The following is a 14,219-nucleotide window of genomic DNA, read 5'->3' as shown; positions in this document are numbered from 1 at the left end:
TGGCACGGCGTAAACACCACGCCGTTTCATTATAGGAACACTACCGACGCCTCATTTGAATCTCTGGATCCAGAAGTTCATCAGCATATTTATTATTGACGATAATTCAATGATAAAGTCTTAAATTGCCACAAAAAATATATATATATAATTCACGTTAGTCATTGAATCCACAGTAAGAGGCACTATAATGTCCGAACGTACAAAAAGATTTTAAATGGTTGCAGTTGAAAAGCAGATGTTTTGCGATGACGTGCACCGAACAACAGTACCAGTTGTCTTTTCTTTCATGCATGAACGATGGTGAACAAAACTATTATCAGCTGATTATTGTTTTGCAAAATTTGATTATTCAGTCTGAAAAATGTAAAAAAAAAAGAGTCCAAAACCCAAGAATATTCAATTTATGATGATAATTTAACAGAAAAAAGCAACAAATTGTACAACGGAGTATTAAACCACATTGAGGGGAAAAAATAAATCAGAGATTTCGAGAATAAAGTCATATTACAAGAAAAAAAGTCATATGAGATAAAGTCAGAAGTTTAAGAGAAAAAAGTCGTAATGAGAATAAAATCATAAGTTTAAGAGAAAAAAGTCGTAATATGAGAATAAAGTCAGAAGTTTCAAGAGAAAGTCATATTTAATAGAAAAGTCGTAATATGAATATTACGACTTTTTTTTATTATTATTTTTTTTTTATAAATAGTACGACTTTATTCTCGTAATCTCTGATTTATTTTCCCCTCATTGTGGCCCTAATACTCCGTCGTAAAATTGTCACAGAAGAGAAGCCAGCGGATGTTTAGCATTTTTAAAAATAAAGTCACGGTGATGAAACCGCCCCTCCGTTACGATCGTCTAATCAACGAATAGTTTGAGCACTAAACTCAACTCAGAGCCTCGTGTGTCCTTCAGGGACATTCAGGGACGAGGGATAGTTGACCCCATTCAGCCTCGGCATGATATTCACACACCACAATAGATAGTCAAAGACCCGGAGCACCTGGGTTAGTGTGTCTGAGCACAGCGTTCAAAGGCTGATACTGAAAACAGTTACAGTAGGTTTGTTTACAGAAAGTCAGAAATATAGACTATTACTTTCATAAGGTGCGTTGTTTTAGTTTTTTTGTTGTATGAACTAATCATAGATACTTTGACAAGCACTTGTGTAGTATGGCACATTTATGTACAGTAAACATTCCCATCACAACGTCTCCGCTCCATAAAACATTTACATGAGCTGTCCACTACTCGTGATACCTCTTATGTCCGAGGAATACAAAACCTCACAGCATGAAAACTATCGGTAAATACTGAAAGACCCAGTAAAATATTGATTGTAATGCCGTTTTTTTGTTGTTTTTTTACATGAAAATCCTCTTTGGGATCATTAATTTCACACCCTGATTATAACATATCCTTTACATAGTCATTCTGATGGGAGAGAGCACTGATGTCTGTGGTTCCGTTGGTGAGGAAATATAAATCCCCAGCAACATGTAAAAGATGTACATGCATGAAAGACAAGCAAAAGATACATTTTCCTCAGAGAAAATGTCCATCACGTTGATTTTTGAATATTGGGATGGCACAGAGTTTTTGTTGTGGTGCGGCGCGGCTCCGCACCGAGGCTTCACCACCGGCCCGGTTAGACAGCACAGGGCGGGGTTAGGGGGGAGGAAGAGGAGGGAGATCAGAGAGAGGGGGGAGGATACAGACAAAAGCCTCTTCCTTGCTTTGATTGGCTCAGGGAGAGTTTATTGCCGTTAAGTGGGGAGGCAGGGAGGGAACGAGGGGGTAAGGGTTCGGCCCCCCCCTGTCCTATCGCATCGTCTGGCTGAGTCTGTTTGTCTTTCTGTCCTCACACTGTGGAAATCAATTTTCCCTCTGTGGAACTGTGGACACAGAGAGGGAGAGGCTTCCAGGTGGGTGGGATGGTTCAGGAGAAACAGCAGCAAACAACAACCAGGACACACGGAGAGAAGCAGAAAGCACGTCCACCCTCCAACATGACTAATAAAACCCCCCTCAACGTAAACCCACCTCTGACTGGATGCTTATTAAATGAACGGTGAATGAGGAGGGTTGGAAGCAGGGTGAGCTCGTTAGTGATTGGGTGAGTGATTGGGTGGGTGGGTGCAGTTAGCAGGTGGAAGCGCTACTGGAGCTGCATGGTGCATGGGGGGGTGTTTGGAGGTCAAAGCACGAGTGTGTTTATATTAATGAACAAAAAGAAAACTTAAATCAACTTAAGACAGAAACCAAATGAACCAAAACAACAACGTGTCCTCACACAACAGTTCGTATGATATCTTACGAAAAGTTAGTCCTCATTAGGGATGTCCCGAAGACCAATACTTCGGTACCAAGTCGATACCAAAATTCTAAAAATGTGACGGTATTCTTTTTCTACAGTGTTTTTAATATTCCTTCTATTTAAATTGTTCATATTTTATATGTCTGACTACTTTTTTTTTTTTTTACTGTGTTGTATCTTGATTTTTGTTTTTAATGCTGCTTATTGTTTCTGCACTATATATCCCCTTTGCTGCTGTACACTGCAAATTCCCCCACTGTGGGACTAATAAAGGAATATCTGATCTTATCTTATCTTAGTATATAAACATCGAATTTAATTTAATATTTTAATTTTTTTTAAATTTTTAATTTAATTATTTTAGACGGAAAAAGGTTAAGAAGAGTGTGATCATGTGTAAATAATAGTAATAATCCACGATTTAAAAAAATAATATATATATATATATTTTTATATATATATATATATTTATATAACATAACATATATAATATAAAAATAATTCCTGACATATTTGACTTCAGGACATCTCTGACTGCATACATGCTGAAAATAAAACATTTTTACTGGATTCATTTAGATATTTTCCAAAGTAAAAGTCCCTAGAAGTGTATGATTCAACTTTTTCCCATAGTGTTAAAAAAGTTAACAAAAATCGCAATACATATCGAACCGGCACCCGAGTATCGTGATGGTAACGGGAGATAGGTGAATCGTCCCAGCCCTACTAAACAGTGCATTACTTTTCGTATGTATAGCTACGGACAGTGTATGAGAACAGCCTGACCAATAACATGCCTTATAATATAATCCATTTTTATTCCTTAAAAAGGAAACAGTTATTTTGAAATGGTCGTGTCTGTGTGGAGGTGAGATGGACTTCTTAACATTCATCAACCAAACACAGAGCCAGAGTCTTAATCACTTTATGATATTATCACTTATCGTATCCTATCAAACAGAAAAGAGCACAAAGAAAACAAAACAGAAATGTGGCGTGTTCTGCTGGTTGTGTGTTTGCGGGTCTGAACTTTAGGCTACGCGCCACAAAACGTCCCAACGTCCCTCAACTCTCCATCGTCAGTTTGTTTCAACAAGTCAGTTCATTCAGAATGGTAGTGTAGAAGATCCCAGCGCCCAACACCACCATCGTCCAATTATTCAACATATTTAATTTCTGCTTGAACTAACTGAACTGGATCTGAGTTGAACCAGACGTTTCTATCAATATAAAATAAAATATGAACTGCAAAAAGTGGTTCTTACCTTGTGGGGAAGCGGGGCTCGTACTCTTCAACTCCTTGCTGTAAAAACAAAGACAGAAGACAGATTTAGTCATGAATACTTACAATACACTACAAGATGATTCTGAGAACATGTCAGAGAGAAATAGGCATTACAGTAACAGAATATTGATTCATATTTGATCAGCGCTGCCTAGTTTGACCGTTTGGTCGGAGTTGGCGAGTGATTGACAGCTGATCAGAGACGGCAAGGATCCAGATCAGCTCTGATTGGTTGTTTTCCTCCGGTCTGTGAAATCTTGCAGATGCCGTCAGAAGCACCGGAGGACACAGAGGCACATGATGTTTTTCCAGATTACCTGTCTCATGCACTACTGTCATGATATACTGATATAGTTTTATAAAAATAACTTTTTTTAAATCATATTTGCTCCATTTCTTCCCACTGCAGCTTCTAGAAACTGGAAAGTTGCGACGACCACAGCAGCCAGCAGATGGCAGCAGAGAAACGTGGTAGAACAGAGAGACAGCAGCGTCTCAGCAGAGTGAGGCTCTTCCTACAGCAGCTGGATATCAACACTGATCTACTGTATGACTACACATCTCTCAATGAGAGAATATGAAAGATTTTATGATGTTCATATGACTCTAATAACACGTTAATACCTTCTTGACCTTCTTGCTAATTCCTTTTTGTAACCAGCAGATCCTCTGTAAGGCTGAATGTATGTTAGCATCTTCTGGTCACGTGCTCTCTAGTGATTTTCTCAGTTTGCCGTCAGGACGTCGTTACGGTTTTAGATTATGTATTTCTTACGGATCACAGATCCTTTTATCCCTCATTAGACTGATCCTTCTATTGATCTTATTCAGTCTGTTTATTTAGTAGTTAGTCTCATTTACATCAGTCATCGTTTTAGGTCCTGTTACATATATTGTTGTTGTGTGTCACTGTGTTTTATCTATGTTTTTATGTACTAGCTGCTCCAAACCAATGCCCCTAGAGGGATTAATAAAGTTGTTTGAATTGAATTGCTCTTTTTGATAGTCTGGTCTGTCCAGTCAGCATTAACTTTGGTGATTTGTAGGTCAAACATTGTTTGATTGTCTGTTAAAAACAACATTTAAATGATGATAAGGTCGCTGAGTGATGAAGTTACACGAGTTTCCTCATTGGCTCGTTGCTTTTTCAATATGAAAAGGCGATAACAGTCCTTTATGCAAATGAGTTCATCTAGTGCGGCGCGTCCGTCCGGCTCACGAAACGTGGACCAAGCTGTGAAACTATGTTAACTTAAACGCTTAAAAAACTTAAATGTTTTCAGAAGTAGATTTTGGTGAATTGTTTAGACGGAATAACAGAAAGTTTACGAGCAGGCCGCCATGAAGTTGTTCCCTGTTTGAAAACCAGGGACCAATCAGGTGAACGTCACCGCTTGAACGGCCAGTTGAGTCAAAGAGTACAGAAGCAAAGAGACGAAACTCTGGTGTTGTTTTTGACAACAGCCGCTGCCATCTTGGACTGAAAACACTTATTAAATATATAATTTTATTGTTCAACACAGGTCATTTCAGTAGAATATGAATGTAGAATAGTAATAACTTTGTTTTACTTTCATACGGCACTTTTTAGGCGGACAGTTTACTGGCGTCCGGTAGTCGCTTTCAGTCCAAAATGGCGGAAGTAGCTCTGCTGCTGGGCGCAACGAACAATTGACTTTCACTTCTTGGCGATATACGATCTTTGCCCCTAGTGTCCTCAACGGAACTGGTGAACGCGTCCCGCTGGATTTAACATTATAGACATGACCACTGACTGACCGTACACGGCCCAGACATAAACTCCGTTCGGACCGAGTCTTGTTGGATGTGAAACAAGTCCTAACTGCATATTAAAACATACTCCGTTGAGTGTAACTGTGTACAATAAGTTTAATTTTTCACACCAAATTTAGCCCGTTGTTAACCAGAGGTTTTCTGACCTACATATGGAAGCATTGCGGACACTCTCAAGTGCACATGAGGCTGATGACGAACCCCCAGTTCTCCTTAAATGTCAGCAGAGATGTTTCCTTCCCTGACGGCTGTGAGGCGGAAGGAACACTTTAAGTTGTTATATGACTGCTGAGCAATTAAAGCATCGCCCAACATGTTATGTTCCAGGTGAGGCGTGGGAGGCAGGCTGGGCTGATAGAAGGGTTCACTGCTGCATAAGTCTATTCCTGGTTCTGCCTTTTGAAAAATTAACCCCCGCTGCCTCCTCTCTCCCTCCCCTTTCATTCAGTCAGTGATCAACCGACGCCTGTCAGAAGTGCTTCCCCTCAGAGACCGAGGCAGCCGGGCGCACACAGAGAAACTTCTCCGATCTGCGTTGCATCTTACACTCGACCTCCAGTAAACAGGAACATGGGAAGCGAAGGAGAACTGATTTGTGCGTCTATATGAGCTAATGTAGGAGGGCGTTGTCTGAGAGCTGGTAAAGGAAGAAACTAGGGATGCTAATAATTAACCGTTTAACCGCTATACGACATTAAGAAACAGTTACAAAATATATATATTCATAATTTATTAAAAACTGAGCAAAACTCAGAGGACACAGGAGTTTTCGTCTCTTTGCTTCTGTACTCTTTGACTCACCTGGCCGTTCAAGCGGTGACGTTCCCTCTCGTTGATGCACCTGATTGGTTCCTTGTTTTCTGCCTCCAATCCACCAAAATCTACTTCTGAAAACATTTTCGTTGCATTCGACGCACTAATCTTGTCGGTTAACGGTTAATAATCAGTTAACTAGAGTTGATTATTAGCATCCCTAGAAGAGACAGCCTGTAGTGTATCTCAGGTCAGCAACACGTAGGGAGAAGCTGCCTCACAACTTTCTGAGACAGACGAGTGCAGATCTTTGCCAGGTTTGGTGCGAGGCTCAGCTCATGTGTCACGTGTGAACTCGCGCGTGTGTGTGGGTAGATGCCAGTGTGTGTGTGTGTGTGTGTGTGTGTGTGTGTTTGTGTGCTTGTTTTTCAGACCCCCCCACCTGTGAGAAGCCTGGCACCGCCACGCTGTAGGGGCGTTGTTGTCTGCCATGCAGCGCCGCAGCGCTCTGTGCCGCCATATGGGAGTGGATGCCGTAATCAGGGACGGGGAGAGCAATGTCTTCTCTCTCTAGAAGGTTGCCCGTGCTGCTGCTCTTCCCGTGGAGGCTGGAAACACACAAGGTGGGCAGAAAATGAGGAAACAGTAAACATGTTGTCCCCCAGGCGGCCAATCAGGAACAAATACTTTAGCCTGGGGGTGTTTATGAGGAAGATGTGCAGGAGAGCCGTCAGAGGGCTGTAGCACTCTGTTTTCATTGGAAGGTTTTACAACTCACAAGCTGTCGGGCCAATCAGTGTCCAATCAAGTCTGTGACTTCCAGACGAAGGAAACAGGAAGTGCTAAAATGCTAACTCATTTCCAGGATTTAGGACTCTTTCCTGCAGCACTCTATTAACCTCAAATAATATAACAAACTACATAAATCAAAAATATGCTTACAAAACAAATACATCAGCAATCACACAACATTCAGCTGATTCATGTTTTCTGAAGTAATGACTTTCACTTTTAGGACAAAATTAAAAACATACTTGTGTACTCGAAGTTGCCTCATGGAGTTGGCGTCAGCTTCATGGATCACCCGGGTGTAGGAGAAGGGAAACCAGCCACGCCTGGAAGAGGTGAAGGGGGGGGGGGACACCAGATATTAGACGTACAAAAAAACTAATAACTTTTTTAGGCTCATCGAAAACTGTTTTCTACCAAATAACAATAATCAGTCAGCCTGAAAACACTGAAGTCAAATAAAAACTCACATCCTCGTCTTCTCGTTCTCTCCGTAGTGCCACCCGTCCCGGGCCTCGGGGACCAGCAGGGTGATCACATCGCCCTCGAAGAAGCTGAGCAGGGTGCTGTTGTCACCGGCCGCGTGGGAGAAGATGGCCTGGACTCGAGTCCTCCCGTTCTTCTCCAGCCCCGCCGCCATGGAGCTGGACCGGGGCAGCGTACGGGTCTCTGCTGGCAGAGACAACGGGAGGTATTTTAGATTTAATCTTAATCTTTAGACAAAAATGCTTTTTAGGTTTAGTCACATTTTAGTCATTTTCATCCTTCACAGTTTGAGTCGCCGAAAAGTCGTTTGATTTTAGTCAAAATATTCTCTCTCTTAATTTTGTCAGCCATTTATTTTAATTTAATCTTAGTCCTGTTTAGTCATCATATTATATTAAACATTTCTGTCATTTTAGTCAAACTTATTATCATGATCATCATTATCTGATAACAAACACAGGTTGAAAGACTAAGAATGCAGCTTCGCTGTTAGTTTGAGTCCTCCTGACAGACTGAGCTCATTAATGATGCGTGGTGAGAGCCAATCCGCCGCCCAACATGTAAAAATATGCGTTACTCAACCACCAGATCCCGACCAAACACCGCCAACTTGATGCATTATAGTAGCACAATTGTCGAGATTGAAACAAGGACAGAGACAGAGAGAGAGAGAGAGTGACAGAGAGAGAGAGGAAGAGAGAGAGGAAGAGAAGATGAAAAGTGACAAAAATAAAGAGTTTTTATGTTTTTAAACTACATTTTAGTCTTTTTTCATCAACGATATTTCATGTTTGATATCGCCAACGATAGTGTTTAATGACGTCGGTGCCGTCTCGTCATCGTCTCGTCTCAGTCGTGGAAAAAAAGGTTGTTGATGAACAAAACAAAACAAAAGATGCACAACAGCTCTCTCTTCTGATATTACAAATGACTCAGTTTTTTGTGAAACCTGTCCGATATCTATTTTTACTCATCGTCTCTCCATCTCATTTTTAATATCACATCTCCGTCTATTCCCGCCTGCTTTGGCCTGTTTTTTAATAAAACTCCACAGGTTGTGTGAGACATCCAGGCGGATGTGTTCCATTAGCTCTTTAATGGCTGTTTTCCTTGAGATGCAGTGATACTTTTCAAGGAACACACAACCTAATAGAATACATTTGCATACCGAATGCCAAGTTAAAGCTAACTGGTTTGATTAAAATGTTCTTATGCCACCTTCATCCTTCCACATTAGTACAGTGTGTGTCCTTACTCAGTGTGGTCTTGCTCTTGGCCGGGGCGACCTTGCGTACAGGCAGGGTGTTGGAGTAGACCTCGCCTCCGTGCCTCTGGGTCTGCGGCGAGGGCTTGCCCTGGGCCACCTTGCCCTCCATCCACTGCTGGTAGTCGTCCCCTCCGTGAGCGCCCGCCGTGCCGTTCATCACCGCCATCCCTCCTTCAACGCCTCCCATCAGCCTCTGCCGAGACCGTGAAATTAGCATACAGGCAATTAAAACAAAGTCACCCGAAGCCGTTATATAACATCCGGCAGCTCATTAATAATAATGAAGGAGGTGGAGAGGATCTGGGTCAGGAAGTGCTGCTTAATGAAAAGACTACATTTGAGTATATGTTGCTTTAAAGATAAACATATGGAATGACTACTGGGAGACGGCAACCAGTTTCAAAGTGGATTTAATGAATTTGCGCCGCGGTTTTAATTAAAAACTCGAACTGAGGCAGTCTTTCATGTAAATCTTGGAAGTTGTTCTGTTTTCAGTAGCGGGGGGGGGGGGGGGGGGGGCTGCAGCAGGGGCTGAGGACGAGAGGAATTTAAACCTCTTCTGTGCAACAAGCTAATTAGCATGGCGCGCTAACGAGTTCATTTGCATTCATAAGAGTTTTCTGAGGATGCGTTGAGATTCCCCCCATGATGCAACAGCCCTCGACACATTCCTGGTCCTTATTAAGGGTCTCATTAGACACCACTTACCGGTGTTTGTGTGTGTGTGTGTGTGTGTGCACTTGAGCTTCTATCTTAGTTGAGTTTTAGACCGTGAGACTGAAAACATGTTTGTAAAGCGGGTACATTTGCTAACAGAAGACATTCTGGCGTTCCAAATTTCATACTTGTTCTTTTTACTTTAGTCCGTACTGCAGCTGCTCTTACAAAGTACATACTGCTGCATTCAGTGTACATACAACTGAAACGTACGACTTCATTGTGACATTGCGCCTTGAACTTTGACCCTCTTGCTCATATATCCGGTGCCTTCTGTCAGTGAGCGGTCATCTTCAGGCTGTCATCTGTCTGTGCTCAGTCTGCACAGACAGCGTGCTGGCTTACAAACTACAAAATGCAAAGGGATGCAGTAGGATATCCTGGTATTTTTGGCGTACTGCATTTGACAAATACAGAAGCCCTAAACGGACATTATTCTTCTTTGACACATTAACGCAACTTGCAATTTTAAGGTTGAAGCTGTTTAGCTCAGTTTTAAAGCTAAAGTGAAGTACTAGTATCATATGAAACTAGAAAACTTAATGAATCCATCGGTACCAACCATGTCATAATAGCTTATCGTGAAAGACGGTTAAATAATGCTCCAAACTTGCACTATATTTTGGAGAGGAAAAACTGTCATGTCCATTTTCAAAGGGGTCCCTTGACCTCTGACCTCCAGATATATATGCCTGTTGGGCTGCAGTTTGCCATGTTATGATTTGAGCATATTGTTTTATGCTAAATGCAGTAGCTGTGAGGGTTTCTGGACAATATCTGTCATTGTTTTGTGTTGCTAATATGATTTCCAATAATAGATGTATAAATTCATTTGCATAAAGCAGCATATTTGCCCACTCCCATGTTGATAAGAGGATTAAATACTTGACAAATCTCCCTTTAAGGTACATTTTGAACAAATAAAAACCCTAATAAAATGTCTATAAATACTGCACAGGTCTCAGGTAGAATAAATGATGAATTAAAAGGTAGTAGTAGAGGAACCGACCTGCTGTCCCATGCCCCCACTGGCCCTGAGGGCCGCCAGCTCTGGAGGTACCGGCAGTGGTTTAGCACCGGGGATGGGCTCGGAGATGGGCATGCCTGGATGATGACCACTGGGGACCATGGCGCCCGCTACGCCACTCATCTGCTGGGCCAGGAACATGGCACGATCTGGCAGTTTGTTGGGCTCGGCGCACGCCTGCTGCCACACGGGGATCTTCTGGGACAAAAGCTCTTTCCCCTGAAAGAAAGAAAGAAGGAAAGAAGGAAGAGAGAGGTTGATGCTTGTTTTCAAAACACAGTATTGTACATGTATTTTTTTCCTCACATTGCTAATAAATCCTTCAGATGTGCCCAGAAAAACAGGATTAGAAATACAGTTACCCTCTGGAGGTAATGCTGCTACATCAACATGGCATCACATTATTCATACAAGCAGAAGCATGAAAGGAGAAGGCGAGGAACATGGAGGAGATGCAGGCCACGAGAGATGAGAAGAAGGATGAGAGAGTCCTCCTCACTCATTTGAGAAGCTCTCAGAAGCTGAGCTCTCAGAGATGAGTTACATTCCCTCCATACATTATCCAGCAGCACAGTTACATAAAAGCTACGTCTCATTTGCATTTCGTCGTCGGTGAATAAATGAGGGAATCCATGAATATGGGGTAGATGCTGCTCAAACAGTTTTAACTCCACCAGGCTTGTTGTGGAGGATAAACACAGCGAGGCTCTGAGGTTGTCTGGCCCCGCTGAGTGTACGTGGGCTGGAGGAGCGTCAGGTGTCAGGGTGTGGGCGGGATGAACCAATAAATTAACACTGATATTAAAGTACAGCAACAACACATTCATACCAGCAGAGTGAGCATCAAGTCATTTGGGGATTCATGCTCCAACTGAAATAAGATAATGATTCCTCTGTCACAGTTAAATTATTGTTCCGTTCAGGTTAGATTAATAGATTTGGGATGCCCCCTCCATGTGTTTTCTATGTGCGTGCAGCTTTCTCAGTGTTTTTTGCTGCAGGTAGAAGTGTGATGAGTCACCATGACCTCAGTCAGCCCTCTCCGATAGCTAAGGTAGAGCGTAGGTGGGCCGTCTTTACCAGTGTGATGATAAAATCAACTAGCAGACGGTGGCTGTTTTTCCTTCGTTCCTGCTTCGCCATCCGCAGCGCCGGAGAAGCGCTCTCTGACAGCGAGTGGGAGGTTTGCCAATTTGTCAAATGTTCCCAGAAAGTAAAGAGAGCTTTAAATCACCAGATTATTTCCTCCAGACCTCCATGCTAACGTACATTAGACTATAATGAGTGATAGCGCTGTGTATTGGCAAGAATCTGGCGATACGATCACGATACAGGGGTTACGATTCAATATATTGCGACACTGTAAGCAAGGCGATGTATCGCGATTCTAATTTTAGCAAAACTGGTATAAAGACACACCATATGTATAAAAGCTGAGCAAAAAAAATCACTATGTAAAATGTCTCCTATGGGGACTAACATCATCACACATGAATACAGTCGGGCTCATTGGATCCACAAGAGTCTCAGCTTTACGGTGATACCCAATTTATGTAATTCAGAGACTGTTTAGGGACCCCAGTATGCAGAAATATTCAAACACATCATTTTTAGGATAAGAGAAAATAACACATTTATATTGCATTCAAAAAGCTGCATGTTTTTTGACCGTTTTCCTTAAATTCGATTTTTTTTAAAACGCAATAAATTGAATTGCTACCCCGGTATCATGATACGTATCTCGCCACTATACAGCCATAATCTCTACTAAATATATATTCAAGACTCAACTGTACTTCACAGCCGAGTTTAAGACTAATTAAATCTTTTTCTGCTGTTTATGCATCAACACATCAGCAGTTTGTGCTCCGTCTATCAATCACTCATTCAGACACTTTCACACCCACACAGTCAGTGAACCAAGTGTTCTCGCAAGAAGTAGGTCATCTTCTCTCTCTCCCGCTGCCTCCCCACCTCACCCACTCACTCCTCTTTACCACCTCACGTGTCCCCAGTGTGAAGGGGTGAAGAGGAGATGCTTCTCTTATTAGTAGTTTCTTGGATGATATGAAACTCCTGACGAGTGATCTCCCGGCTGCACGTGAAAAGCCGAGACACGATAGCGGAAAACTATTTCCTGAATGAAACGGACGAATAAATACAGAACGTGACGTGATTGAGAGAGACAGATGGGAACAAGGCAACATGTCGTAGTTTTAAAGGACCAGTGTGTAATATTTATGGAGATTTATTAGCAGAAATGGAATATAATATTAATAAGTACGTTTTCTTTATATATCTACGTAGGTAGCGGGTCCTCTCCACGGAGTCGGCCTCCATGTTTCTACAGTAGCCCAGAACGGACAAACCAAACTCTGATAACTTTTTCTGCTTGGGCCGGAATCCATAACGTTACTCACTCCCGTCGCCACCGCCTCTCTCATGCTTCATCACTCACTCTAATGGTACGCGAGGGATCGCCTCGCTTCCAAGCATTGGACGCTTGATGCGCTGCCACTAGAAACAAGGCACCTGATTGGACGAACGCTTTCCCTCGTGGGCCGCTGCTCCCAGCTTTCAAATCCGGAACCAACATGGCGGCTGATTGGAAACTTTCTGCTCTTATATCACGAACATAGTTCACCGAAATGTGTTCCTGAGAACATTTTATGAGAAATAAGCCGTGCAGCTGCTGAATCTGTCTTTATTTTAGATCGACAACGGTTAGTTTAAAAGTTTCTAGGGAGTTTCCAGAGGCGGGGAGTCGCGTTGGACGCCCCTGATTTGAATATGGAGCAGCCAACATGACTCCCCGTCTCTCGAATCGCGCCGCCATGCTACCAGAATGCATTGCACGGCTACATAGACTGTGGACATGTACCACGAGCACGCTACTCTACAACAACAACTGGCTCTAGAGTTTCTGCAATAACACACTTTCCCTGGGACCAATGAAGTTCCAACTAATCAAATCATCTTTAATAAAGGATATTCCACAGAGCCCAGACTAGCTTCAATAAAACAAGAGGTGATTTCCCAGGATCTCCCTGAGTAAAGCAATGACTCGGTGGTTAAAAGATGCTTCGATGACGACGTTCAAACTGGGATAAATATGGCTTTTAAATTGCTATATATAAATGTTTACCAACACAACGAAAATAGATCAAGGAAATGCTGTTGAAACAATAAATATATATATAATTTAAATGTCTAAAAAAACTAATTTAACCTAGACATCTTTTAATGTGGAAAACTGTGACGTCACCAACACATGAACAGCTGTTGGCCGAAGCCGTTCCTTCTCACCTTGCTGTGGTAGACGCTGCTGTTCTTGGCCACGGCACACTGGCGGTCCACCAGGAAGCAGTACCTCCTCCTCTCCTCGGACAGAGCGTTCTTGTAGCCCTCAGCGATGTAGTTGTCCAGCTCGGTCTGCTTATTACTGATGGCCTCCACGTACTGCGGGACAGAAGGGAAAAGGTGGCGTTAAAAAAACATGCTGCCATGTCCTTATTAGGACATTATCTCACTGTTCTGATAGGTAAGGAAGTTTATCTAATATAGCACCATCGTACATGTTTTATCTGTTCAAAATGTACCTTAAAGGGAGATTTGTAGATAGAAAACTACAGATTACTCTTTTTAATACATTCCTTTTTTGATGTGTTGGATAAGTATGTTGTCGAGGCAGAAATATGTGATAATTAATGCATGAATTAGCTCAATGAATTACCTAATTAGCACGTCTGGTTATGCTTAATATGTGGCGGTGATTACAGCT

At 42.2% G+C, this 14,219-nt stretch overlaps 2 protein-coding genes across 8 annotated transcripts in view; one reads left to right on the top strand and one right to left on the bottom strand.

Annotated features, from left to right (window-relative positions):
- baiap2b (BAR/IMD domain containing adaptor protein 2b) overlaps positions 1-14,219 on the bottom strand; it is an 84,718-nt gene that overhangs the window by 3,979 nt on the left and 66,520 nt on the right. For 5 of the 7 annotated variants that reach the window (XM_074620779.1, XM_074620781.1, XM_074620783.1 and 2 more), the window contains 7 exons: positions 13,745-13,897; positions 10,421-10,657; positions 8,683-8,887; positions 7,412-7,613; positions 7,187-7,267; positions 6,595-6,760; positions 3,586-3,623 (listed from right to left, as the gene is read on the bottom strand). In XM_074620779.1, coding sequence (XP_074476880.1) covers positions 3,586-3,623; positions 6,595-6,760; positions 7,187-7,267; positions 7,412-7,613; positions 8,683-8,887; positions 10,421-10,657; positions 13,745-13,897 — 1,082 coding nt within the window. Of the gene's footprint in view, positions 1-1,598; positions 1,899-3,585; positions 3,624-6,594; positions 6,761-7,186; positions 7,268-7,411; positions 7,614-8,682; positions 8,888-10,420; positions 10,658-13,744; positions 13,898-14,219 lie in introns of those variants that run through there. The other 2 variants (XM_074620782.1, XM_074620780.1) reach the window with 2 other exon arrangements.
- Positions 1-14,219, top strand: part of cep131 (centrosomal protein 131) — a 213,740-nt gene that overhangs the window by 169,786 nt on the left and 29,735 nt on the right. The window lies entirely within an intron of this gene.

Source organism: Sebastes fasciatus, chromosome 20 (assembly GCF_043250625.1).
Source record: "Sebastes fasciatus isolate fSebFas1 chromosome 20, fSebFas1.pri, whole genome shotgun sequence".
NCBI classification, from domain to species: domain Eukaryota; kingdom Metazoa; phylum Chordata; class Actinopteri; order Perciformes; family Sebastidae; genus Sebastes; species Sebastes fasciatus.
This window is presented reverse-complemented; position numbering and strand designations above follow the sequence as displayed.